Source organism: Rhodamnia argentea, chromosome 3 (genome assembly GCF_020921035.1).
Source record: "Rhodamnia argentea isolate NSW1041297 chromosome 3, ASM2092103v1, whole genome shotgun sequence".
Lineage (NCBI taxonomy): Eukaryota > Viridiplantae > Streptophyta > Magnoliopsida > Myrtales > Myrtaceae > Rhodamnia > Rhodamnia argentea.
Window position 1 is genome coordinate 35,360,945 of NC_063152.1, and position 21,764 is coordinate 35,382,708.

At 38.9% G+C, this 21,764-nt stretch overlaps 1 protein-coding gene across 3 annotated transcripts in view; it reads left to right on the forward strand.

Annotated features, from left to right (window-relative positions):
- LOC115728428 (BEACH domain-containing protein C2) overlaps positions 1-18,576 on the forward strand; it is a 30,605-nt gene extending 12,029 nt beyond the window's left edge. For all 3 annotated transcript variants that reach the window (XM_030658762.2, XM_030658761.2, XM_048276190.1), the window contains exons 9-32: positions 644-725; positions 1,015-1,341; positions 1,927-2,549; positions 4,725-4,809; positions 4,926-5,120; positions 7,135-7,680; positions 7,766-7,909; positions 8,034-8,513; positions 9,129-9,274; positions 9,903-9,972; positions 10,090-10,173; positions 10,456-10,512; positions 10,654-10,722; positions 10,815-10,901; positions 10,984-11,100; positions 12,181-12,330; positions 12,436-12,520; positions 12,605-12,725; positions 12,858-12,954; positions 13,045-13,158; positions 14,854-15,223; positions 16,392-17,173; positions 17,639-17,761; positions 18,055-18,576. In XM_030658762.2, the coding sequence (XP_030514622.1) occupies positions 644-725; positions 1,015-1,341; positions 1,927-2,549; positions 4,725-4,809; positions 4,926-5,120; positions 7,135-7,680; positions 7,766-7,909; positions 8,034-8,513; positions 9,129-9,274; positions 9,903-9,972; positions 10,090-10,173; positions 10,456-10,512; positions 10,654-10,722; positions 10,815-10,901; positions 10,984-11,100; positions 12,181-12,330; positions 12,436-12,520; positions 12,605-12,725; positions 12,858-12,954; positions 13,045-13,158; positions 14,854-15,223; positions 16,392-17,173; positions 17,639-17,761; positions 18,055-18,132 (5,032 nt within the window). In that variant the 3' untranslated portion in view covers positions 18,133-18,576. The remainder of the gene's footprint in view (positions 1-643; positions 726-1,014; positions 1,342-1,926; positions 2,550-4,724; positions 4,810-4,925; positions 5,121-7,134; positions 7,681-7,765; positions 7,910-8,033; positions 8,514-9,128; positions 9,275-9,902; positions 9,973-10,089; positions 10,174-10,455; positions 10,513-10,653; positions 10,723-10,814; positions 10,902-10,983; positions 11,101-12,180; positions 12,331-12,435; positions 12,521-12,604; positions 12,726-12,857; positions 12,955-13,044; positions 13,159-14,853; positions 15,224-16,391; positions 17,174-17,638; positions 17,762-18,054) is intronic.
- The last annotated feature ends 3,188 nt before the right edge of the window (positions 18,577-21,764 follow it).

Sequence of the window (21,764 nt, forward strand, 5' to 3'; positions counted from 1 at the left end):
CATAAAGTCACATTGCTCTGTTTATGCAGCTGCTTTTTCACCTTTTGGTTTGACTTCATTGGTAGGGAGTGGTCTTAACACATTTGAATTGATCAATTAACTATTTCAGTGATTTTCTGCCTCTCAAACGTTTATCTAGTTCTTGGCGATTTTAGACACATATGTGCAATGGGAGATGCATGAAATATGTATTGTTCTTCAAAAAAAAAAAATTGTTTCTCAGTCTTGTGATGTAGCTTACAAGAGTAGGAAAATCATCAATGAGTTAGTGTAATGTGCCCTAAATTACGCATCTTCTTTAAAATGTGATCCTTTGAGTCATAGATATATTGATGATCAGGTGCACCTTGACATTACCTATTAGAACATAAATATTCATTTTTCATTGTACAGGACAGAGATTTTATATTTTCTTTGTATGACAAATTAGTCACTGTAGATCAAAGGTAAATCTTACATGTTTAACTCAAGCTATGATTGAGCATTGCTCGTGCTAATATAGGGGACTCTAATTTGCTTGTATGATTTAACAATGGAAAATGGCCTCAATATATTTAATAACACAACACGTAGTGTTCTTTTTGTCAAATTACCCTTATCGGTTGCCTTGCATGCAATGTGCATCTTTCATGGTTCTCTGAAGACGTGAGGAATCCTTGCCTATATTCAAGAGAAGGCTTCTGGGTGGTTTGCTGGACTTTGCGGCAAGAGAATTACAAGTTCAGGTAAAGCCTAGTAGTTTGTTTCATCATTGCTTTGAATTTTCTTTATAAGTGCAAGTCAGTCATTATATGTTGACTAGAAGGGCCTCCTTAATTGACGTGACGCGAGTTGCCATATCCTCAGTATCTCGTCTCAAGCATTCTGTCTTGGTTTTTCATGCCAATTGTGAATTCCCTGTTAATGTTTTTGCACTGTTTTTCCTCTAGCATAGTCATATATGCTCTAGAGCTTTTGATGAAGAATAGGGTGAAAAATCTAACGTCTTTCCTAAATGTGTCACTTATGCAACAGACTCAAGTTATTGCTGCAGCAGCTGCTGGTGTTGCAGCCGAGGGGTTATCCCCAAGAGAGGCAAAAGTGGAAGCAGAGAATGCTGCACAGCTCTCTGTGGCTCTTGTGGAGAATGCAATAGTGATGTTGATGCTTGTTGAAGATCATTTACGATTGCAAAGCAAATTATCTAATGCATCAAGGGCAACTGATATTTCCCCTTCTCCCCTTTCTCTTGTATCTCCGTTGAATAACCTCTCAAATTCATCGACAAATGTTGGAGAATTATCAGAACCTATGGATGACCGCAGATCATTGTCCAGGGATTCTACTGGACTCCCTCTTGATGTACGTATTATGTCAAGCTTTGCAAGAACAAATGGTCTATTTTCACTTGTATATGTTATCTGTTTATGTACTTTTCTTTGCACCGTTCATAAAATAAAAAAGGAAATTCGAATAGTTTTTATTAAAAGCGGCGAAGCCAATCACTTTCCATAAATCAAGTGAACTGTTGGAAAATCTGGGCAAACGAGCTGTTCTTCTAACAATTTTGCCTGGTAATGGTGTTTACTAAAATATAAGAAGTCATGCTGCGAGAATCCTTCCTAATTCTTTACTCAAAATGTAGGAGAACCTTTACTAAAGTGTATCAGTTTTCCTGTTACTTCTATGAATAGTAGTTCTCTACCTCGGTTTACACTGAAAAGGAGTACTATCTTCCATTACTTTTCTGTCTCTTCCTTGTTATTTTATGTGGAGAACTTTTACTAAAGTATATCAGTTTTCCTGTTACTGCTATGAATAGTAGTTATCTACCTCGGTTTACACTGAAAAGGAGCACTATCTTCCATTACTTTTCTGTCTCTTCCTTGTTATTTTATGGACACATTCCTCTATCTTATTGTGGAATTGGCAATTATCTTCTTTCAGGTGCTTGCTTCTATGGCTGATGCTAATGGGCAAATATCTGCTGCAGTTATGGAGCGTCTGACTGCTGCAGCTGCAGCTGAGCCTTATGAATCTGTTTCCTGTGCTTTTGTGTCTTACGGCAGCTGTGCAGTTGATTTAGCGGAGGGTTGGAAATTTAGGAGCCGGCTATGGTATGGTGTCGGTCTTCCATCAAAAGCCTCTGTCCTTGGCGGTGGAGGTAATGGCTGGGAATGCTGGAAGTCTGCTTTGGAAAAAGATGCAAATGGAAACTGGATTGAACTTCCATTGGTAAAGAAGTCAGTTGCCATGCTTCAAGCTCTATTACTGGATGAGTCTGGACTTGGGGGTGGTCTTGGTATTGGTGGAGGATCAGGCACTGGTATGGGAGGAATGGCAGCGCTCTACCACTTACTAGACAGTGATCAGCCATTCTTATGCATGCTCAGAATGGTCCTTCTTTCAATGAGGGAAGAGGATGATGGTGAGGAAAGAATGCTAATGAGGAATATTAACATAGAAGATCGTGTATCAGATGCACCAAATCGCCTGGTGGGCAACGTAATGGCTCTAGATAGCAATTCTCGAATGTCAACGCGGAAACCACGCTCAGCTTTGCTCTGGAGGTATGCAGAAAATTCCATTTATCATGTTTCCTAAGCACTGCAGGATTGCTCCTGACTTTTACTCGTGTTCTCTTAATAGAAAGAAGGAAAGAAGAGGGTCCTCCTAAAGCTCTTTCCTTCGCATGTTACTTCATAAAAATTGAATCATTGTGCTTGAACTCTTGGAAGTTTATAATGATGATAAGGCAACACCAATTATCTGAAAGCTTCATTTTGTTAATGAGTGTTCTGAACATTAGATGGTGCAAATCTTGAGTTTGGGTTGCAGATTTTGTAATAATATGGGAACTTCTTCAGCTTGAATATTATCTAGTAGTCCTGTACCTACACCATTTCAAATATTGTCAACCATAATTTATATAATACTTGTCAGATAGATTTAGATTAAGAAAATGACAACACCTGTATTGGCAAGACTTGAAACCCTTTTCTCTTTCTCTGTGGAGATTGTGACGTCACATGTGGAGGTTGCGAGTGGAGATGAGTGATGACAACAGATGGTCGTGTGAGGTTGTCGACCTATTGAATGGTGAGTGGAAGGGTGGTGGTGGTGAGTGACGCAGAGGTTAGGACTGGGCAAATCGACGTGGGTGGCTTAGTGATGCTTAGCGGCGCGGGGGGGTTGTCTAGATGGGGGCCTAGGGTTGTCTCCACAGTTGCTGGCTGTGGCTAGTGACCGAGGTGGCCGGTGAGCTGTGACGGGCTTGGTGCTGGGTTGAGAGGAGAGAGAGAGAGAGAGAAGAGGGAAATTGGGATTAGGTTTGGTTCATTTGTATGTGTTTTTTTCATAAAATATAAGGACAATTTTGGTAAAGCTTGGGTGCTTTGGATGGTATAAGTTGATCTAGTCTTTCAACTTGGTTTGTAATGTTTAGCTCTTTGAAAGGTTAAATTTGAAATGTAAATATATATTTTTATAAGTGATGAGTTACAAAATTAAAACTACTTGTTAAACACGTTTACTATTGAAAATTTCAAAATTCAAAACACCTGTGATTGAATTTATCTTTTTTTGTTTGACAAACCTTAGTGAATTGGCATGCATGTTGGTAAATTTACAATATTTTGTTGCTTGTGTTTGCTTGATGTGGAGCTTATTTGGTGCCACATCAACACCATAGGTCCATGTTGTGGCACATTACTGTGACACCGTGTTAGCAATTTGGTGTTACCAACGATCATTGACGGAAGAACTTGGTTGCACAAATTGATATAGCCAGAGATTCGATTGTACAATAAAGGACCAAAGTGTACAAAAGAATAAACTTAAAAGATTAAAATTGTACTTAAACATAAACTCTATAAACAATCATTAATATACAAGGAAATTTGAAAATGGTAAAATCATTGTTTCGTTGGTAAATGCCATACATTGCTGGTAACTTATAGTCGTAAAAGTGGCCTAAAGTTCGTAAGTTTGCCAAGCATTAGTATGTTTAAATGCATGTTGGTAATTGACTACTAACTTGCTAATTCGTCTTGTAAGGTTTTGTTTACACATAAATAGGAACCAAGTTGATCAATTTCTACTAAATTTAAATTAGTTATGTGTCAAGTTGCCAGTAACTGATGACTGGAAAAGCAGCCTAAAGTTGGTTAATTTTCCACCTTAAGAAATTCGAATAGAGCCTTGGTAATTAATAGGTATTTCTAAATTCCTTTGAAAGTTACTAATTAGACGGTTAAGATTGTGTTTCCGATGGTACATTGAAAAATAAGTTGATAACTTACTACTGAATTTAAGTGTAAACCTTATTGAATTGTTGGTAAGTTACAACCATATATGTGGCCACAAGTTGGTAAATCCAAATGCATGTTGGTAAATTGGAAGTGGATCAAATAAATCTAAGTCGGAAGAGGTACAAATTACTAATTTCTGTGTAATTTACTATTTTGACTGGTAAAATATTGTTTTCGATGTCAAAATTAAAATCAAGTCGATAACTTACTACTGAATTTGTGTTGGTAAATACTTCAACGTCATTGGTAACTTATCAATGAGTTACCAGGTAAACAAGTTGTGGTTTACATTATTTTTACCAATGCTAGTTACCAATATTTATATGGATTTTCCAACCATGGATAATTTGCCCCTTTTACCGAAATGAAGTAGTGTAAATTTTGCGGTTGTGGAAGTATATTTTATGATTTCTAAGGAAGGGCTTTTGCATACAGTGTGCTTTCACCAGTTCTGAACATGCCTATTTCAGAATCCAAAAGGCAAAGGGTGCTGGTTGCATCATGTGTTCTGTACTCTGAGGTCAGTTTCTAGTTTAGCCTGCTTTGATGGATAACTTTCCCTCAAATTCTTATGTGGTACGCTTTGGCATTGTCATTGACTTTTTTTTTTTTTTTTCCTTCCATTAAACCTTGTAGGTATGGCATGCAGTGGGCAGGGACAGAAAACCTCTTCGGAAACAGTATCTTGAGGCTATTGTACCTCCATTTGTCGCAGTATTGCGGAGGTGGCGACCACTCCTGGCGGGAATACATGAGCTTGCAACTGCAGATGGTCTGAACCCTCTAATTGTTGATGATCGTGCCTTGGCAGCCGATGCACTTCCTGTAGAGGTAATTGTGAACTATTCTCCAGTGAGGCGGCAGCTTTTTTAAGTTTTAATCTCTATATGGATTGTCAGTTCTTCCTTATTTTCTGGGGATCACAATGATGATTATATGGGGATATAGTAGAGTCGCTCAACTCTCGATTGCTACTTGTGTAGCATCTTTTGCAAGGACTACGTGGGATGATTTGGGAATTAGAATGTCCCATAAGACTAAGTGCTTTTTTTTTTTATGAAAACTAAGTGCTTGTTTGATAGCTTCATTATCTGCTTAAACTTAGAAAAAAAGCAGTTAGCGTATTCAATTTGTTTGATGACTTTAAATAATGTACTACTTAAATGGAAAATTTCATAAAAGAAATACTTAATAGCTTAAGCAGGAGGATGCCTACTTAATAATTTGTTCTGCACGTGTGAAGTCGGTTTGAGTCAATAGTTGTCATCATGTTAACCATTATATCCCAATTTTTTGAAGCAATGCAAATCTGTAAAACGTGTATGCCCTCGATGCATTTTCTTACACTGCTTCTTTTTCCAAATGGTCAATGCTTCCAATAATGGTGATGGTTTAAATGCGATCTAGTGGACAATTAGATGAATAAGACAAGGGTTGATCTTGTTAGTGGGGTGAGAAATGGTGGACGATGCAATGACTGGCATGCTAGTGCAGGCTTTCAGAACAAAGTCCTACTGAACCCATAAAATTTCTTTATTTTTTCATATGTGTGCCAGCAACGTTATTAATTGAAGCTCGTGACTGAAAAAAATTATCATCTTGTAGCTAGAATCTATTCACAAGAGAACTCAAAATGGAAAAACTAATCAGCTATTTGTGACCTATCAGCATACTATTCTTTAGCACTTTGTCTTCTAAGGCATAAGTTTCCATAGGCAAGCTTTTTTCCCTCTTCGATTCTTGCCTCAACCAAATTGACCATGCATTGCTCGAAGGAGGTGGAGATGGAGGAAAAGACAGCAGGGATGGAAGCCATGGAGATGGTGGCTCTTGCATGTATCTAAAGCAACTCGGTGCTCTTCTTATACGAGTTGTCATTTGTACACGCTTTACAGAAAACTTTACTGAAGTTCTTTTAGGAGGTTTAATCAGTTGTTTGAATGAACAATCAGCGTACAATAAAATACTTGGACTTTTCAATTCGTTAATAAATGGTTATCAAACAGTGCACTCCCAGTTATGCTGAATTTGCACAACATCAAACTGATTCAATTTTGCATTTCAGCAGTCCACACTTTAAATTCAGTGCTCAAAGTTCGATTGCATATTTACTTGAACTGTGAATAATGTATGTGCTTGATTAGCATAATTTCTGCTGCATCTGAATGGAACTGAATGTAAAGTATGGTGCTGGAGATTGTTGAAATCATCCATAATATCACTCACTCGTGCAAGTGCATGTTCTTTTTCTCTTTGGCTGTGTGAGGTGAAGGCATGCATTTGCATGCAAGTTAAATTTGCCCTAAAACTGAAGCCAGTGCAAAACATTCACATGCTAGACTGTAGTTTGGCAGCTTAGCTGCTGCACCATCTTCCTACTTCGTCATTTATTGCATTAGCAAACACAATGAGAAAAGTTTTCCCTAGCTAATGTAATAAATGCCAATATTCTATGTGACATCCAGGAGCCCCTGAGAGATGATGTTATGATGTTGGGCCAATTGGTTGTTTTTTTTTTTCTGGTGAGGATGGGGATATTGGTTGTTGATGCTGCACTTTTTCCGAAATCTCTTTCTTATAGCTTCCTAGTGATATTTTCGCATTTCTGCAAACAATTATAATTACGGCAGACAATTGCGCAAGTTTCCTTTACTCCAGTTGGGATTTCCAAAAAGTTTGCCTTTGATTTCTATTGATTATGCTGAGGGATATGTGCTATTGCAGCTTTTGTTTGTTCATTTAGTTGTATCAGCTTTATCTTATGCCTTTGCTTTCTATAGCATGATTTATTGAGTATTTGCCTATGCACCAAGCAAGCTATTAATGTCTGTTTGTAATTTTTTAGGCTGCTCTTTCCATGATTTCTCCTTCTTGGGCAGCTGCTTTTGCATCACCCCCTGCTGCAATGGCATTGGCAATGATTGCTGCAGGAGCAGCTGGAGGTGACGCTCCTGCTCCTATACCAAGTACTCAGCTCAAGCGTGACTCGTCATTGCTTGAGCGCAAAACAGCTAGGCTCCATACATTTTCCAGCTTCCAACATACTGGGGAGGTACCTAGCAAATCACCAGCTGTTCTGAAGGACAGGGCTGCTGCAAAAGCCGCTGCTTTGGCTGCAGCACGTGATCTTGAGCGTAATGCGAAAATCGGTTCAGGTAGGGGTCTGAGTGCTGTGGCAATGGCCACATCTGCTCAGCGTAGGAATGCGAGTGATCTGGAGCGGGTCAGGAGATGGAATCTTTCTGAAGCAATGGGAGTTGCCTGGATGGAATGTCTTCAATCCGTTGACAGAAAATCAGTGTATGGGAAGGACTTTAATGCTCTAACCTACAAATTCGTTGCTGTTCTTGTTGCAAGTTTTGCTCTAGCAAGAAACATGCAGCGGTCAGAGGTATGATCCCTGCTTGTTTTGCTGATTTTCCCACATCTTGTGGCGGTGCATACCAGTCTTACCTCGCCTGTCTTTGCTGTTCTAGGTTGACCGACGTGCACAAGTTGATCACTTCGCTAGGCATCATCAGTATGCTGGAATTCATGGATGGCGCAAACTCATCCATTGTTTAATAGAAATGAACAGTCTTTTTGCACCATTTGGAGACCGCTTGTATGACTCTGCTAGGGTATAAACTACTGTTTATTATAGCTTCTGCATTCATTTAGAATCTCATTAGTTCATGCTCTCTCTCTCTCTCTTGTCAAGTTCATTGTTGAAGTCCAGGATTAACCTGATATATATTTGGGTAGGTTTTCTGGAAGTTGGATTCCATGGAAACTTCCTCCAGGATGAGACTGTGTTTGAGAAGGAACTATAAAGGATGTGACCATTATGGTGCTGCTGCTGATCATGAGGATCAAGTTGAAAAGAAACTAGACCAAAGGAATGTTATGGATCCGTCTGGTGCTCCGCCTCTCACGGCTGATGCAATTTCAATGGAGCTTGTGAATGAGGACGATGAACAGGCAGAAATAGACAATATTGAGGGAAAAAGCAGTAATGTTGGTCAGAATGAGGAAAACCAATTGAGTTTGTCTGGAAAAGCACAGCAAAACCTGCAGGTGGTGGTGGAATCCGGCGATATTCAATTTGGTAGTGAGCAAGACTCGGTTCAAAGTTCATCTGCTGTTGCTCCTGGCTATGTGCCGAGTCAAGTGGATGAAAGAATTGTGCTTGAGCTTCCTTCATCTATGGTCCGACTTCTGAGGGTTGTACAAGGAACCTTCCAAGTGCGTTCTAGATCTTACTCACAGCATTCTGTCTGCATATCTGGATAACATGTATATGTGTGTGTGTATGGAAAAATGATTGAATCGGAAAAGTTAAATTATACCTTTTGTGTTGATTTGATTATGGGCCAAGCTTCTGTATTCTCTTTGCTTTGAGTTCCGAGTTGCAGAGGCAAAGAACCAAAGTAACCAGAATAGTAGTTCTTGAGGGACCTCCGAAGATAGGCAATGGTCTAGAGAGGATAGTGATTTTTTTTTTTTAACATGAAATGGGGGAGGGGACAGTGAGACTCAAACTCGAGTCTATTGCCTAGGAAAGGGTGACCTACCAATTTGGTTGGGTCTTGAACTCATTTTGCCTTTCCATTTGGGGTGATGTACCTTCTATAAGCAAATAGCCTTCTGTGCTACATGACGCCTGAGCCTGAAAATCTATCCTAGGAAAAGTAGTGTGGTTCTTGCTGCCATGGCAGTCTTAGATGTTCAGTTTCATATGGAAATCTTGTTATTGATTTTGGCACATTTAGGATGAAATTTAATCTAATGATGTGTAGTTTTTCCAGTTTTTTTTTATTTTATTTATTGGTAGTTAATGGAGAAATTTCTGTATGTCAGATAACAACCAGGAGAATAAACTTCATTGTCGAGCATCTTGTGGACAATAATTGCACAGATGATGTGGAAGGCAAATCTGAATCAACAGAGGATGAAAAGGATTACAGCTGGCCGATATCTACACTCCATCAGATCTACAGCCGAAGGTCAAATAACATCTACTTTGTTAATGCTTTATTGGCTCTCTTTTAGCAAACATTGCGCAGCTCTTTCATTTATGTCATGAAACATGTGTGCTAAGCAAATAAGGCCGAATTGGCTTAGGTCAGATTATAATGGAGTCATCTTAGGCATGCCTCCATGCGGTACTGTGCATTCGTTTGACATTGAGGTTAGATTACATTGATCGGCTATTCAAACGATAGATTGGTCCTCCAACTAGCTTGTTGAAACTGTTCGACTGTTTGAACTGTGAAGCAGAGGCCTAAACTGTTATGGTTCTAAACAATGTTCTAGTCTGGAAGAATCTCATCACTTTGGCTTTAAGGTCTATTTTGCATCCGTCTTCTCATGCTTACATTCTACCTTGTTTGCTTAAGAGAAAAAATGATATATTTGCGGTAATTATCTTTACTAAATGCAGCGATTATGTCCAGTACACATGTCACCCATCAAATGGTGATGTGTAAAAAGTTCTTTACACTGGCAGTGAGCCCAATAAAGATCCTATTTTAATGCAAATTAAAATGGGGTTATAGGCCTTAAGTTATCGTTCCTTTCGGTCTTGGGACTTTGGCTTCTCAGTTGACTTTATGCTATACGTTTCTTTTACAGATACTTGTTAAGACGAAGTGCTCTGGAATTATTTATGGTTGATCGTTCAAATTTCTTCTTTGACTTCGGGGTATCTCTCATTGCTTTTCTGAAATTTATGTTTTTCAAAAAGCAATGTTATTCCAAAGTTTAAAGGCTAGCTAGTGATGTTAGTGCTTATTGTGAATTTGTGTTGCTCTTTCCACAGAGTATAGAAGGCAGAAGAAATGCTTACCGAGCCATAGTTCAAGCACATCCTCCTCATTTGAGCAACATTTATCTTGCGACCCAGGTTTGCACCTTATATGGTGTTGGTTCTTTTCTCTTCCTTTTCTCTCTTTCTATTTTTTGCCTCTTCTGAGTGGGTTGACATGGAGGGTACTCTGGGTTGACGAATTTTACTGAAACATTCATTTTTGTGGAGTGAAATGAGGTTTGGGTTTCATAGATATGCTAGGACGCTTTAAAATGCAAGTTACAATAATGCCATTTTTTCGTTGTTGCAACATCTGATTGGACTTTACTGTGCCCCCGTCATTTACAATCAATAATTTGTTTTTTATTTTTATCACAGAGACCAGAACAACTTCTCAAGAGAACTCAGCTGATGGAGCGTTGGGCTAGGCGAGAGGTGAGAAGGGGTGGAAAGGTTTTATTGGCCTTTTCTTATAGAAATGATTGATTTTGTTTGATGCTTGCACTTTCCTTAGCAGTGTGCTGTATAATGCATAGTATAGGAAAACAATGCTAACAGAAAAGTGTCCACCTGCAGATTAGCAACTTTGAATATTTAATGCATCTGAATACCCTGGCAGGACGCAGTTACAATGACATCACTCAGGTGACCTTTTTCATCTCTTACATTTTATAATGAACTTCTACTGTCATTTGTTGAACTTCTGCGCTTCTTAACTTCCTTTCTTTTGTCTGTAGTATCCAGTTTTTCCTTGGATTCTTGCTGATTACAGTTCGAAGAATTTGGATCTTTCTGATCCTTCTTCCTATCGAGATCTATCAAAGGTGACTGAGAAAACTTGAACTTTTACTTCTCCTGACTATAGAAACTTAGTTTGTGCCATTAAAGGGAATTGTCATTTTGCAGCCTGTTGGTGCCCTGAACCCTGATCGGCTAGAAAAATTCCAAGAAAGATATTCTAGTTTTGATGATCCCATTATCCCCAAATTCCATTATGGTTCACATTATTCTAGTGCCGGAACAGTAAGTCTACTCATCCTTGTTATCAGTAATGTTATGCTTACCTCTTGTTATTAATATCTATTGCTGTAAAATCGTTCTTATGCCTATCCTTTTTCTTTGCTATCAATTCTTGGCACAAATGGATCTTTATTCCTGAGCCCTAGCCAATATCTCACTTAAAAAATGACAAAGGTTGCTGTTTTTTCAAAACGGTAATGTGTCTTGCCTTTAAAGATGACCCCGTGCAATTGGGCTTGAAATCCATGATACAGAAGCATATTCGAAGATCAAGTCTTCTGGCAATAAGAGATGCACTATAATGACCTAACCCGCTCGAAATATCATATCCAGTTTATTTCCCCACTTAACATCTCTTTTAGGATGTGTGGTGTCTTTCATCGTACTTGCACAGATGACCCACCCATCTCTGGTGATTATATATGCCCTAATATCAGATTGTTGGGACAAGATATTAAGGAATTTTCAGTTCACTTTCCTTCTAGTCATTTGTATTCGCGAAGTCCTTTGGCTTCATATGAGAAGCTTCATCTCAAGTCTGTCTGTCGGCATGAGGATTTTAAACTCTTCAGATTGCTCTCGTCTCCTTGCAGTTATTTTCAAAATTTATGGCCCATTCATGACACTATCCTATGAGGTGTTTGACCTCATCTAAGATCCGTGCAGCATATTATTGGCTAACTGTTCTGTGACCAGGCGAAATTGTAAATGGCAGATCTATGTTCCGCTTTGAATACATAGGACGCACTTGCTGATCCTTGAGATTGATGTCATTACAAATTTTGAGCATACTGTTTCTTGTTGGATTTCTGGATTTTACATGGTCCGGTAACCAAGGACTGGTTTCACTTTTTTATTGTGTATAAATGGAACCAAGTTTTGTTGTTTCATGACCTTCCCTTCCATTTGACTTCCCAGTTACCTAGAAAGGTATATTTGCTGGACCTTTTGGTGAATGTGTTCGAATGTCCTTTATGTTACTCTTCCATCTATCTCATTGGCATCTGTGCATGTCTTCTGCTTCCAGTCTAATGTGTACGCAGTGTGAAGTAATGCTTTCTGGTCACAATGTTTCTTTCACAGGTGCTATATTATCTTGTAAGGGTTGAACCTTTCACAACTTTGTCCATTCAACTGCAAGGTGGTAAGTTCGACCATGCAGACAGAATGTTTTTAGACATAGCTGCTACATGGAATGGAGTTCTTGAGGACATGAGCGATGTGAAGGAACTGGTATGTTTTTCTATGGATGTTTTTTCCCCTATCATGATTCACATGAAAATCCGTTCATCCAACTTTGCTTTATGAGGAAGTAACGGCTGATGTCCTTCTTGTCAGGTTCCTGAGCTATTTTACCTTCCCGAGATTTTAACAAATGAGAATTGCATTGATTTTGGTACAACGCAGATGGGGGACAAGCTTGGTATGTATCTGAAGTATGTTTTGATGGCACAAATTTAAAATTTCCAAACTATAACTCGTGGTTCTATTTTGTTGTTGGTACCAGATAGAGTGAAACTTCCACCTTGGGCTGAAAGCCCAATTGACTTCATCCATAAGCATCGGATGGCTCTTGAAAGTGAGCATGTATCAGCACATTTGCATGAGTGGATCGATCTTATATTTGGGTATACTCCAAACCTTTCTGTTCTTTGTTTTGCTTTTTCTCTATTCCATCTTGTAACCTGTGGATGAAAAACAGAATTGTTTTTTTAAATTTTTAGGTAAACTCAAGGTTTTAAAATTATGAATCTTTACAGGTATAAACAACGTGGGAAGGAAGCTATATCAGCAAACAATGTCTTCTTCTATGTAACCTATGAAGGAGCCGTCGATATTGACAAGATCTCGGACCCAGTAAAATAATCTTGTTCTTCTACTTTTTTATTTTTATTTTTTTCCATGCTGGTTTCTATTTCTTATAAACTAGCATTTGTGAAAAAATAGGTACAGCAGCATGCTACACAAGATCAAATAGCTTATTTTGGACAAACGCCATCCCAGCTCCTAACAGTACCACATATGAAGAGGCTGCCATTAGCTGATGTTCTTCATGTACAGGTAATATCAGGGATGCTTCTATGGCATAATGTATTTAATGATGATGTTTTTACATGAATAGGTTTGTTGCATTTAGTTTCTAACAAGGTCGTAGTAATACAATACGCTAGTTTAGTTCATTGGAAATTCAAAACCAACAAGTGTATGGAAAGTAAATATGTTGCTAAATAGGAAGTAATTTTAGGTTATGGAGACTACTTAATCATTAATGCTCTGTAAGATACTGATGCTTTTTCAATCTGCTCATATAGACACATTGCTCTAGAATGCAATGATTCAAGAGACAAGGAGCTTAAATTCCGAGTAATTTGTCTTGCGCTTTTTTCTGTCACAAAGAGGAATACAAATTGTTTTGGCTCGTAGTGTAGACGTTGTCCAGTTGGAAGGTTCTGTGGGTGATCTTGTAACAACTATTTCATATTGTCAAATTGACACTCTTTCCTCTATGTAGACATGAAAAGCCTGCAAATGGAGTTTTTACATGATACTAGTTCACTGAGAAATTTATCCTGGATTTTAGTATTTATTGAATTCTCTTTCTTGTAAATGATTTAGTATGGGGGTGGTACCTTCTTGCTATCTATCCAGTGAATCTTTTGTTGAAAAGAGATGACATCTTTCTGCGCCAAAATCTACACCTTTTATTCATTCAATATAAGGATCTGCAACATTTACAGATTCACATGCTGGTATGCATGAACTTCGTGAATCCAGTTGCTAACAGTTTTAAGCATACATTCAGAAAGCTGTGCTTTTGCTTGCTGTTGGATGGATTATAAATCATCATTCTCAATCATTATCCATGTGGAGAAGTAGAGACTTCTGCCTTAATGCATGTTTTTGGTTGTGCTCTCAGAAAAGTATAATGCCGAAATAGAATTTTTTGTGGAGCATGGTTTCAATGACATCATTTGGTAACTTGAGAAGGATTAGGCATGTACCAGCTCTTTCTACCGAATCATTTCTTAAAACGTGTGAGGAGTGCTTACACAAGTGAATATGCCTTATTGCGATTTTGTCATGCATCAGCTGATAACATGCCTGCACTAGCCATTAGGTCACCAGAAAACCTTCCAATCTCAGTATTGATAGCATAAAAGCCCATTCCAATCATTAACAGAATAAAACAAAACTGGAATTATGACATTCCGATGTCCCACACTGGATGAGAGTGGCCTTGTGAAGTGATTCATAAATAAGACACCCAAATGGTCACCACCTTCTGTGGTTCCGCTCGACTACAATGTTTGGGGTTTGGCCCATGTGGAAAGGGCTGGGTCGTTACTAGAATGATACATAAGGTGCCTTCCTTGTGAGAGATGGTGAGCTAAATAGCGGAGGAAGGACAGCCATGTTTTGGAACAGGTGGTGTGAAGTTAGTTCTGTTGATTGTCAAGTTACATGTCGTACAGGCTTCCATCAGTAGATATATAATGAGGAGATGCCACCTGTTATAATGTCAGAATCCAATAGACATAGTTGCAGGATGTGAAAATAAAACCTGCACTTTTACTGATTTGTTGTAGGGAATCTGTAGGCTGGGCAGTAAATTATCTTCAGGCTGAGCTGAAATTTAGAAGAAAAGGACCTTGTTTGTTTGCTGAATATAGAGAAATCTGGTTGAATTGAACTCTTTTACATCTTGCATAAGTGATATTGCCTTAAGTGGCATTCATTAACATTCCTTTTTTTCAGACAATATTTCGGAACCCTAAAGAAGTCAGACCTTATACTGTCCCAACACCTGAGAGATGCAATCTACCCGCAGCTGCAATGCATGCATCTTCAGATTCAGTTGTCATTGTTAATATAAATGCTCCAGCGGCACATGTTGCGCAGCATAAATGGCAGCCAAACACACCTGACGGTCAAGGAACTCCGTTCCTCTTCCAGCATGCAAGGGCTGCTACAAACTCTACTGGTGTAACATTCATGCGCATGTTCAAAGGCACAGCTGGACCTGGTTCAGATGAGTGGAAATTTCCCCAAGCACTAGCATTTGCCACATCAGGAATTAGAAGCTCAGCAATAGTTTCCATCACATCTGACAAAGAAATCATCACAGGTAACCAACTTGTGCAAATGCCCTTTTTTCCTATGGATAATCACATTGTCCCAAAAGCCGGAGGGTTTCATCATCGCTTTGCTTCAAATACATGAACGAAAGGAGGAACAGAACAAAAGAAAGTGAAAATAATTCAATAACCTTTTAAGATAGTTGTGTGCTTCTCATTATCAAGGGTAATTACAGGGGATTGGGCTTAATTAAGAGTGGAGAGATTATGTAAACTTGATGTTTGAACATTGCATACCATAGAATTTGTTGTGAAGAAAGCACTACTTGGCAGTGACATCACCATGTCTTCTTTTGCTAAAAGTCTTTTGTACGGAGCGTCTCGTTTGTTAATTTTGAGATTTCCGTGTCATCACACAGAAAATCGTGACTTTGAATATGAGAAATATTTAGTGATGAATCAATAATAAGTTTGCTGGTGCGGGCAAGAATGAGTTAGTTGTCTGACCAACATGGGCCAGATGAGGATGCTTCCATATCTATCTCAAAACATGCCACTATACTGTTTTTTTTTTTTTATATAAAAAAAATGTCCTGTTGTGAATATCCAGCATAAAGCTGGTGTTGCCCTGAGACTTATAGAGTGATTTATCCGAACTGGTTTGGGCATGCGAAATGGAATCCTCACTTTGCCAAAGTTAGAACTCCAAAATCTTTGCAAGGGTCCATGTACCTGAATGCGAAGTATTTTTCAGGACAGAGAAAGTATGCATGAATGGAAAGTCTACAGAAGTACCTTTACTCTGTTATTCTTTCGAGGATGAGGTTTTAGATAGCTCACAAGCTTGTCATATTATCGATGTGCCATTCTTGACTAGCAGTATCGTTTAATGGTGCTGAGGTCTGGAATCTTATGGAGCAATTAGTGTGCTTTTATTTTAGAATTGTTTGGTGTTATTGGCTCTATGCTTGTGTATTCTATAAGAGTCGGACCCAGAGAGAGGGCGGGGAGAGAGTTTTCTTTCTCAGCATTTTCATGGATGTGAATTCCTTATATTGGGTTACTCCATTAAATGTTAATTTGTTGACATATTGTCTTTCTTAGCTTTTCCATGCGTGAGTTCCTTATATTGGATTACCCTAATAAATTGTAATTTGTTGATGTATTGTCTAAAGGTGTCTAACCATGGTCATCCTAAATTCTTTGGTTTTTGGACAGGTGGACATGTGGATAATAGTATCAAGGTAATATCATCTGACGGAGCAAAAACGCTAGAAACGGCAATTGCACACTGTGCTCCAGTGACTTGCCTTGCTCTTTCACCAGATAGCTACTACCTTGTAAGCGGCTCGCGAGATGCGACAGTTTTACTTTGGAAGATTCATCGGGGCTTTGGTACTGGTTCAAGTAGCATACCAGATGTTCCTACCAGTGCAGGCACACCAACATCAAGCACCAACAGTACTCAAAACATCTTGGCTGACAGAAGCAGAAGACGTCGTATTGAAGGTCCCATACATGTTCTTCGAGGCCACCTCAGGGAAATAAGTTGCTGCTGTGTTAGCTCAGATCTAGGGATTGTTGTGTCATGTTCCTATTCATCTGATGTTTTATTGCATTCGGTAAGGAGGGGCCGATTGATCAGAAGATTGGCTGGGGTTGAGGCACATGCTATTTCCCTTTCAGCCAAGGGAGTTATTATGACTTGGAATGCATTAAGACATGCACTCAGCACGTTTACTCTCAATGGTGTACCAATTGCTACAGCACGACTCCCTTTTTCTTGCAACATCAGCTGCATGCAGATTTCTACGGATGGAGAAAATGCTCTGCTGGGAATAAATTCATCTTCAGAAAACTCTGGATCCTCTAGTAGTAACAAGGATTTGAACTTCAAAGCCTCTGTCCTTCAAGAGAACGATAAGGAGTTGGATGAAACTGGTCAAATGTTAGATATTCAGTCACCGTCACTTTGTTTCCTAGATCTCCATACTCTTAAGGTAACAAACAAGTTTTGATCTTCAGCACGACCATCCGCATTAATTGTCATGCCGTAGACGGTGGCTTCAACAATGAGAGGGATGATGTTTAGTATTGACCTAAGTTTAGGAAGTAGGTAAATAGTTATTACCGTCCGCTCCACGTAATCATATAAATAGCATGAACGCAATTGCTATAGCAATTTCAATGTGGAGATCGGGCAGTAAGAGAGAAATATGGCTCAGGTTTCCAAGAGCTAGAATTTCTCTATTATGTGATGCCATCAAATGCAGTTCAGCATATAATTAGTTATCATGCCCTAGCTGGTATTTCATATCAGTTTATTTTTAACCTTGTAGCTGTTGCTCATTTGTTTTTACCTATCAGAATTGTTCTGTGCTTTCTTGGATGGTGGTCCTTAAACTTTCAGTAGCTGACGGTTTCTCCTTATATTTTGAAATTTAATCTGCAATTTGATCTTGCAGGTGTATCACACATTAAAGCTGGTGCATGGACAAGATATCACAGCCGTGGCGCTGAACGAGGACAACACAAATCTTTTGGTGTCTACTGCAGACAAGCAGTTGATAATATTCACTGATCCAGCAGTAAGTGAAACTCTTCTTTGACCCTTGGTTCCTTCTTATTGATCCCCGTAGGTTGATTGGATTGTCCGAGCCTTGTCTGAGAGTCAGTTGATGTGCAAGAAATCGATCCAACATATAATTCGATTAGCATTGTTAGTATTTAAAGTTGATACAAATATTAAGAATCATTGGAATTGTTGGTTGCCATGGTTAGGACTTTTGGCTTGCAGAATATTTGCTTGTCTTCTTCTTAATCCATCTCTCTCTCTCTCTCTCTCTCTCTCTCTCTCTCTCTCTCTCTCTCTCTCTCTCAGTTGAGCTTGAGAGTCGTGGATCAAATGCTCAAGCTGGGTTGGGAGGGTGACGGGCTTAGCCCTCTTATAAAACCATAGTGGAAGGAGGTTGAACCGTGTCCAATTGATGAGTCAAAGGGAGCAACTGCACAGCTAGACGGGAGAGCAAAGGTTGCAAGCACAGATTTGAGCGGGCATTCGTGACTTTTTTGTCAATGCTGGACTCGCGGCTTCACTAATTATTGGGAGTTTACAATGTTGTATCAGGCAAGCGGATCAACCTGCAACTCTTTTGAGTATGTGAGAGAGAGGCTCCGTGGATTGAGCTATTCATTTTTGTCGACCATTTTTTCATTTAGAGTAGAATATACGAGAGTATAGCCTTTTTCATTTTTAATTCCTGTAATCCATTTCTTTTAATTGTCTGTAAATGGTGAGGCTACTCGGTGCCTTTGGAAAAGGTCTTGTAAATTAAATCTTCATATTAATCAAAACTCATCTGTACACCTGAATATGCAGAAGCGATTTGCGATTTTCAGCTTCTACGGTCTGATATTTTTTGTTTCCTTCCTCATTTTTTGAATGGAATTTAACAGAAGTTTCAACTGTCAGGATCCTGTAAGGGAGCAGCTGAACTCCATTTACTAGAAAACTCTTAAAGTGGCTTAATTCCTGAGGTTGTTCTTGTTTTGGCTCCCCAGCCCAATCAGGATCCCAGCTTCCATTCCTTTGGCACCCCGTATTTACAAGGCAAAATGTAGCACAAGCTTTAACTTTGGACACATGGTGTGTCTTTTGGTGGTTCGTAATTCCAATGAGCTCCAAAGGCATTGGAAGACTTTGAACCAGAGGATACACTCAACAGGCAAAAGCAGTACTAGGTGGTTAGCATTTCAAACTATCGGACATGTTGACAGAGAGCGCATATTACGGCGAATTCGCATCCATGCATATAGACATGCATACAGAAACCAACAGCAGTTCCATCAAAGTAACAGAACGAAACACAAGCCTCTCTTCCAAATCTGCAGATGCTCAGTACAGCCATGATGGAAAAATTGACAAAAAATTTTCTTTTGTCATTTCAGTCCTAAATCTTTCAAGTTTGCCGATTCAGTTTAAACCTTTTTGCCTTTTACCAATTCAGTTCCATTGGCTAGAAATCGCTGATGTGGATGCTGGCCGTTTTACTTGGCACGCCTGACGCCGACGTCGATAATTTTTAATACTATTTTAATTTTTTTTGAATTTATTCATTTATATATTGATGTATCTTTTCCTTTCTGGGTTCAGAATGTTGCCTCGGCAAATCCATTTCTGGCTACACTATGTCAGCTACCCAATCATCACACAACATTTAGTCACGAATACAAAAATAAAAACACGACAATGACAACTCCCAAAGTCAGACCCGGAAGATTCGTCGTCTGCACATAAAACCAGGTATAGACAGTTGCCAACTCGAACACAACTCCCGCATTTCTACAAGTGTTAACTCCGTTTAATTAGAATAGCTAGGGAAAAAAAAAAGGCTATTATCTCATGTTACTCTTTACTCTTCTCCTTCAGCTTACATATTTTCACGTGTAGTCAAGAATACGATTTGCGTGGATCGTTGTCAGCTTTCATTCCTATCGCATAGTATATCGAGGTTCTTGAATCTTCCACGTTAAAAAGATTAAATTGGCCCCCAACAAATCATTCAGTGGGAATCAAAAGCTAATCCCTAGTGCAGAAAATTGAAAAACAAGTGTTTGAAAAGAAAAATGTATAAGCTGCTTACTCGGAAAGCTTGACGATCTCTTGAAACTACATATGTATTTTCTCGATTGATGGATGGGATTGTTTTAGAATGTGTTGGTTTTGTTGATGTAGTCGAATTTTGCGAATGCGAAGCTGTGAATGTAAACGATTCTTTTGTGTATAATAAATGGTAGAAAATTGAATGTGATTTTCTCTAGATTTTTCAAGGGCTAGCTTGTAAAAAATGATTGAACTTTCTATGCATCCATACACTTTTTGGGATTGGGTTTGTATTCGTTTTAATGATGTTGAGAATTTTCTTTGTGAGGGTGCTTTATGTAAGATTAATTATACATCGATTTTTCTAAATAAAAGATTAATTTATTCACCAAAATGCTTAATTGATAGAATAAATTAATTTTCTTGACAAAAGTGTAAGCCGGTTTGCATGTGACTTGCATGTGTAGGTCATGTGCAAGCCGAATTGCTCTCATCTCGTGAGGTTTTAGATAGTTTACAAGCTTGTAATATTATCCATGTAAATCGGATGTTTTCATTTCCTCTAAAAATAAATAAATTATATAAACTAAATGACACCCTTTTCCAGAAGTGAACGCCAAATATTCCCTTTGGTGCTCAGTGAGACCTATTATAAGGTGGATGTAGTCTGAAATGGGTTCTCCTTTGAACTTGTGAGTTGGAATTTCCAGTGATTGAGATTAGATAGGACCAAGTCAGACCAAGTCAAATATAGGAGTTCTTAACTAGTAAGTTTAATGTGACAATCTACGCCCACGTCATAATCAAGTAGCGGTGATTTAGGTCTTGTGGGCTGAATTAAATGAAGAAGATTCAAATGTATCTTATATACTATGATTAACCTTTTTGGTGTTTCTTAAGTTGTCGTATAAATGTGTATCCTTGGGTAAATATTGGGGAAAAAAAGAATCACGTGCCTACAAATCAAGGAAAGCTTTGGTTTGCTTTACTTCTTTGCCTTTTCAGTTGTAACTAAGTTTTCGACTGTTTTTTTTTTTTTGGGGGGTGGGGGGCGCGAGGAGAGCAGTGTTTATAGTGTATCAAGGCCTACACAGAGATTAGTTTCAGCTCTCCAACCTTGGTTCAGAACTCAGCGTGGCCATGAGCGGGGGATTCAGCATGTAGAGCTTTAATGATGGTTCAGGCTCGACTTGGCGGTGTATGTAGTCTATCGAGGCGTGGTGCACCTTCATCTCGCCTTCCAACTCTCTGTGACCTAGTCCACGTCTCTCACTAGGCAATGGGAGAGCATGTCACCGATACGCTCTATCTATCTCTTTAGACCCTCGATTTGGTTCCTTTTGACGGCCTCATCGCGAGAGTCAAAGCCATATAAAACCGACTTCAGAGGAGGGGATTTCCTGAAGCATGCGATACGGAGGGGCCACCCTCAAAGGGTGTTATGATGATACAGGTGTAAAGTTTAATGTGGATCATGTACATGTTTAATTTTGGGCATAACTGACGGGAATGTGGTGTTTTATTTGTTGTGGTGTTATATTATCCATGTGATAATACGGGTGTAAAATAAGCTTATTGTGCGAACCTCCAAAGAACGGTCACATAGTTGGGCATGCTAAGAATTACTAAAATGAGCAAGATTGCGTGTTACCGACAGGTTAGGCTACTTCACACTTCGAGACCATTATGGGAGGTGTAGTTAAGTCGGCACGATGCAACACTTGACCTCAACTGTCGACTCAACTCGAATGTTTGTGACTCGACTTCCATTATGAGCAAAGTTTAGAGATGAGTCAATAATAATTCCTTATATTGGATTACTCTATCAAAATGGTAATTGGTGTCTAAACTATGGTCATCCTAAATTTGGCTTTTGAATTGTATCAAGTTAATTTCTTGTGAAGGAGCATAAATGCTAGAAACGGCAATTGCACACTGCGTTACGTGAATTTGATGTCTGATATCGATACCTAGGAATTGAATCATTG